The following is a 6,424-nucleotide window of genomic DNA, read 5'->3' on the forward strand; positions in this document are numbered from 1 at the left end:
GTTTTTACTTGATAATCCAGATACGGAAATAACAGAAATAGTAGCAAGGTTTCTTCTATACGTTCTGATAAGTAACCACTAGGTTTTTCTGTTTTTAGGCTGTTTTCCTGCACCGTAGCTCCAATTTTACCCTATATTGATTTGTATTTTCCGATCTATATTTAACCTGATCTCGTATTGTATGCATATACACATGCCAATAAAGGCTTGTCAGAGTAAAAAGTAAGTCAGTATCAGGTCAGTACACACATTTACAAGTGATATTTGAGCTGTAAATCCTAATGAATTGATTGAAGTCTAAAATACAACATATTCGGGAGTCTGCAGCTCTGAACCATAAAAGGAGTCTTGGCAGTAAGGCAGAGGTCAGGGTGAGATCAAAAATGAAGCCAGGCGTGGTAGTCCATCCTAGAGGGAAGCAAGTCATGTTCTGCCATGAAGCCGAGGACTGGTTGCCAGGTAAGTACAAATTTATCATAAGCTTTACTGGAACCATTTTGCATCCGATCCAAAGTATTAGAGATTTTATTCATCACGAATTGACCCCAGATCTTGTCGTACCAGGATGACAGATTCGGAGGTGCAGAAGATTTCCAATTCGCCGGATTTCTGTTGTATTTGATTTTAAATTATGCCCTTTAGCTGTAGCTTGACCCTGGTGGTTCCAGGCTGGGTTCAGTGATTCACTTAACATTTATAGAAACCTTACCAGCATTGATAAATGTTTCTATATACACACACATACACACCTATATGTGTGTATACATACATAAAGGTAAAGGTTTCCCTTGCTCGAAAGCCAGTTGAATCCAACTCACACACATATATACATATATACACAGAGAGAGAGAGATTAGACAGACAGACAGATGTAGTGCATGTGACCCCAGTACTACACCAATTACACTGGCTACCAGTTCACTCCCGAGCCCAGTCCAAGGAGTTGGCTTTGACCTTTAAAGCCCTACGTGGCTTGGGACCAGGGTATCTGAAGGACTGCCGTCTTCTGCATGTTCCTGCCTGAGATTTAAGATCAACACACGGAGAGGCCTTCCTGTCCCGTCAGTCAAAGAAGCTTGTCTCGCGGGTAAACAAGGAAGGGCCCTTTCAGTGGGAGCCCCGTTATTATGGAACAGTCTCCCCTGGCCCCCCTTCACTTCCGATCTTCCGGAGGCAGCTGAAGACACTTGTATTTAGGACTGCCTTTGATTAAAGCAGTCCTAAATTGTGGTTTTAAAAATTGGGTTTATGTATTTCTTATGTACTCCATTTTGTGTATTTTATTTATATTGTAAGCCCCCTTGTGCTCCATAGGGAAGAAAGTAGGCTTCCCCCCGCCCCAGAGGCCCGTTCCCCACCGCCGCCGGATCGGGCCCCGGGGGGAACTCTACCCCAACATGCACGCCACCAGGAAGTCACGCGACCACGCCGGGCACGCTGGGGCGGGGCCACGGTCATCCGAGGGAAAACTCTATGGTTTTCCCTCGGATGGTCGCTCGCTTCAGACTGACTCAGCTACCAAGGCTCCCTCTGAGTTGTGGAGTTTTGTGAGCAAAAATTCTGCTTTGTGAGCTCCTGGCATTAAAGTTGTGAGCGAGCAATTTGGCTACTGCAAAAATTAGTTTGCCCTGGAACCATCCTTCCTGAGGTAAGACAAAAATGGGCGAGCCGGAGGATAAAAAAACTGTGAGCTAGCTCACACTAACTCAGCTTAGAGGGACCACTGACACGCACACATATTGCCCAAATGTGTTTTGACCAGTCAAATGACCGGCCCTTATTTAGCTCAGCAGTTGGATGGACTAGAATTTTTAACCACATAATAAACTGCCTCCTGTTTGTCTTTTAGAGAGGTATTGTTGGTTGCAGGTCAAATGGCAGAGAGTCTTGCGGCGCCGTAAAAACCAGCCCTGGCATGGCGGCACACAGGCTGGTGGGCAGGGACCCAGGCTGTCGGAGTCGCAAGGCTCAGCGAATAGGTGTATGTCTGCCGTGAGTGTGGAGAGATGGGCATGAAGGATGCTTTTTAAAAAAAATAAAGCCAAGTCACAGGGGCCAAGCCACGTAAGAGCTCACAAGCGAAAGCATGATCCAGTCAGAGTAGATGCGACCCATTCCCAACTGATGACGAATTGGCAGCGCAAGATGAATAATATCACAGCCATCCCAAAGAGGGACAATTACTTTCCGTAGTGAGATGAGAGCCACTCCCAGTCTCTGTTGAGCCCGAGGCTGGTGGGGCCTGGCCTACTCGTGAATTCCAACCCGGCCACCTGCTGCAGGGGACCATCTGTCTGGAACGACTTTTGCTGAAGCACAGAGGCTCTGAAGGTGGTGAAGGGGGAACGGCCTCCCCTGCTGCTCTCTGTAGAGCTGGGGTTTGCTGCTTCGGGCAGCCTTCTCCACGGGCACATGGCAGGTGGCGACTGCCTGGAGGCAGGAGGCAGGGAAGGTTTACAGAAGCTGCTCCTCCTCCCGTCTTGGGCTACAAATGACTCATCGAGTTGGCTGAGTGCTGGTGCTTGTGCGTCGCATGCAGGAGGCAGTCCTGAGAAGTCGAGGCCCTAGAAGGCCCCTGCTAGTGGGAATAGACGGCGCTCTCCGTCACCGTGCAAATGGACCTGTGTTGTGTACAATGGCACCATTTGCCTCTGCGTGAGCTTCAGGTGTGCCCACGTGTGGCAAGGAAGCTGTTAACACCTGGTTGTTGGCTGGTAACATCCATGGGCTTATTTGCCCAGCGGTCTCGGGGGCCTCACAGTAAGGAGGCATGGTGTTCTTCCACTGCCATGGGCTCGCTGCCGTTGGCCCCCCCCCCCCCATTCATTTGAAGGATGCCTCTTGGGCTCCAAGCAGCTGGGCGGCAGCAGGGACCACGACATCCCCGGGGGCAGAAGCTTTAGGCCTCGCCTTCTGAATCAGCGTACTGTGGTCTGCAAGGAATCCATGCAACAGTAAAAACTCTTTGCTGGCGAAGATGAAAGGATTTGGGCTGTATAGGGTTTTTATTTCACCCCATGGAATCATGAGCTTTAATTTGCTTCTGCCTTCCCCATCCTTGCCTCCATCTGAGTCAGAAGGCCCTTAAGACACCATAGCAAGCGGGAAAGTGTTGGAACAGATTAGCCGGTGCCGGAAGGGAGCGGCAGCAAATCAGGTCACGCAACTGTAATTTCATGAGCGTCCCTGGCTGGCAGGCAGAGTCATGACCTTGCGGGGCCAGTGTGGAGCAAGAGCAGGTTTACGTAAGCCTTAGACTCTTTCCTAGGAGTTAGTCCGCTCCTGGTTAGTCATAGGAGAGCCTCGCTTGGTCCAGTTTTCCTCCTTGGGATGACACTCAGGAGGATCCACGGCTACAGGAAACGCCGGGCTCCAGTGAGCAACATTTTTCCTCATCTGGCATTGCACAAGGAGCCCTGGCTGTTTGTTGAGGAGCGTCACAGAGGCTCCATGCCTTTTTTTGGCGTGGTTCGGGTTCTGAGCCCAAACAGTCCAGGTTTTGCAGAGGCTGTGCCAATGGATCTTTGCCTGGATGGCCCAGGCCAGAACCATGTTGTCAGATCTTGGAAGCAAAGCAGGGTTGTTACTGGTTAGTACTTGGATGGAAGGCAACCAAGGAAGTCCCGGGTTGCTATGCAGAGGCAGGCGATGGCAAACCACCTCTGTTCGTCTGTTGCCTTGAAAACCCCACGAGGGGTTGCCATAAGCCTGCTGTGATTTCACAGCACTTTCCACCTTCATGCAAGCAGACCTACATGGCCTATGAGGGCGCCATTTGCCCCCGTATGAACTCCACTTAGAATTCCTCTCCAGCCACTCTCCAGGGGGCAGGTTGCCGGATGAAAAGCCAGGGAATTAGCCCCCTAATAATCGCTCTCAATGATTACGAGGTAGGCAAACACCTCAGTTCAAAGCATCGATCCTGCCCCATCCATCCCCACAGCAGCCAGACCAAAACGAAGAGATGGAATTAGTACATCTGGGGAGGCTGGGGAGATTGCCGAAAAGAACCCCACAAGCTTTAGAACAAGGTGTCTCAATACGGGGTCTGGGGTCCCCAGTGAGTTTGCAAGCCTATTGCAGGATGTCTGTGAAGCATTCATAAGGACACTGCTGAGCCCTGCAGACAATACCGACTTTTGTCTTAAATTTGCTTTTCAAGTGTAACTGATACGTTTTGAACTGTCTTCTTCTAAGGATGTGAGAGGGCGGAAGCCCCTAATAAGGGGACGCATGGCTTCCCTTGCATACTTCGAAAGCGGACTCTCTGGCACACAGCAGACACCACAGGGGGGGCCTTGGGGGAAGGGGGGGTCTCTGGAACATTGTAAACGAGGATGGTGGCCCTCAAGTTGTTCAATTTTGATGACCGCTGCTTTAGAAGTACACGGAAAACATTTTGTGGCCTAAATTAGTTTCCTCTGGAGCCATCCCTTCCTGAGCGAAGATAAAAATGTATGAGCTGGAGGCTAAAAAACTGCGAGCTCACACAAACTCAGTTTAGAGGGAACACTGGTCTCCCGTCCAAGGACTAACCCGAACCGACCCTGCTTAGCTTCCAAGACTGGGCTACCCAGGTCGGTCCTGATTAGTGCCTGGGTGGGCCGGCCCCTGGCGTTTACTGCAATAAAATTACATTCCTCTTATCTCCAATGCATCTTAAGCCGCTGCACATATCACCCATGTCCCCTTTGCCTCATGTTTAAAGGTTCCTTGCCTATCCACCTACAAGATTTCAAAGGTCATTGTTTTAAAAATGGGGGGGGGGGTTGTTGAGCAATTACTTCCAATCCTTTTTTATTTCCTGTTTACAATCCTGGGAAACTTGGGGATTATGTCAGCACGTCACCTTACTTGCAAAAAAAAAAAACCCCAAACCCCTGCAAACTTTACTTCCTTGCTCTAGACGGACTTTCTGCCTTCAGAAGGTGTAGCATTTTAGCAATGATCCTCAAAGAGCCGAACGGTCACGTCAGTAGCCTTTCCTGCTCGATAAGATTAGGACATCAGTCGGAAGCCCTTCCTGATGTCATGCTTGGAGGGGGGGTGGCGGCATGAAGGAAGGAAGGAACTTTCTCTGATAGTCTCCCGCAGTGCGAAAAAGCACGGCACAGATATTTGCATGAATGGATTCCAAGGGACTTTTTTTTTTTTGGTCTAAAGAAAGCTATTGCCCTGGCCCAGGTCCAGAGATCCCGGCTTGGTTTCCTTGCCAATGAAGTAACCTGTCTTAACACAGCCGCGGCCGGATTTGTTCGTGGCACACGTCCAGGGTTAAGTGGGTGTGTGCGTGTTGAGCTGTGCTCAGATTGTCAGTTTGGCAGAACCGGTCCATTTGTCTTGTCAGAAGGACTTCTCATCAAATTGGGGCGGCAGCCTCAAGGTTCCAGCCTCCTGCCCCACACGTCTCTCTTTCGTACCTTTCCTACCACAAACAGCCAGGGGAAGGGGAAGGTGTAGCCGTGGGGGCAGTTTGCTGCGTTCCCTGTTGGCCTCTGTTAGCACGTTAAGAATCCCTGCAAGAGAAAGTGTATGATGAAAACAACTGAACAGATTTAGAGTCCAATGGCACCTTTAAGACCAACAAAGTTTTATTCAAGGTGTGAGCTTTCATGTGCATGCACACAGACAAAGTGTGTCTGCACGGGAAAGCTCATGCCTCGAATAAAACTTTGTTGGTCTTAAAGGTGCCATTGGGTTCTAACTTTGTTCAGTTGCCTCAGACCAACACGGCTACCCACCTTGATCGATGAAAACAACTGTTTCTTTGCAGCAAGAGGCAGTGACAACCCAGCAAGTGTGGGAGGAGGTCTTAGCTTGAGCCCTCCTGGATAGAACCCCTGGAAAGAGAATGGGATGTTCCAAAAGGACAGGAGGGCCCCTTTCAGATCTCCTCCGGGTTCCCCCATCTTTACTGCGCTCCGTCTGTGTGCTTTCGAGCTTTCTCTTCATGCAGTGAGGGCTAGACACACGGCACTCTCTTCGTGGTCTCTCTGCAGGCCCGCAGAACTACAAAAGACTCCTTGACCCATTGTCTCCCTGCATGGTGTGGTTAGAGGGGCAAACATTTTGGCAAATCCTAGGGTTCTTGGCCCTTGGTTTCCTAGCCACATGGCCTTGAGAGACCACTACAGTGGATCCCAGAGCTTCCCAGGGTGTTTAGAGTCTCTTTTGTTTTGCTTTGTTTCTTAGGGGGGGTTCCATGTACTTTATCTATGTATCCAATAGCCAAGATGCCCCCTCCATGCGGATAACTAAATCCGCACATCGGGGGGGGGGGGATTTTTCTGCACACTTGGAGGAGTCCCCAGGTGTGCAGAAAAATCTAAAAAGTAGAAAAAATATATGGGGGGTATTTAAATCCCCCCAAAAGTAAAAGCAATCCCTGCGCATTTGCAGAGAATGCTCTGGCCATTGGGGGGGG

The 6,424-nt window shown here is 49.9% G+C and overlaps 1 protein-coding gene across 1 annotated transcript in view; it reads left to right on the forward strand.

Annotated features, from left to right (window-relative positions):
• The first annotated feature begins 383 nt into the window (after positions 1 to 383).
• Positions 384 to 6,424, forward strand: part of ZC3H18 (zinc finger CCCH-type containing 18) — a 39,369-nt gene continuing 33,328 nt past the window's right edge. The window contains exons 1-2 of the mRNA XM_015417792.1: positions 384 to 459; positions 2,834 to 2,954. Coding sequence (XP_015273278.1) covers positions 384 to 459; positions 2,834 to 2,954 — 197 coding nt within the window. The remainder of the gene's footprint in view (positions 460 to 2,833; positions 2,955 to 6,424) is intronic.

The sequence above is a fragment of the Gekko japonicus genome, unplaced genomic scaffold (genome assembly GCF_001447785.1).
Source record: "Gekko japonicus isolate JY-2015 unplaced genomic scaffold, Gekko_japonicus_V1.1 scaffold5390, whole genome shotgun sequence".
Classification (NCBI taxonomy): domain Eukaryota; kingdom Metazoa; phylum Chordata; class Lepidosauria; order Squamata; family Gekkonidae; genus Gekko; species Gekko japonicus.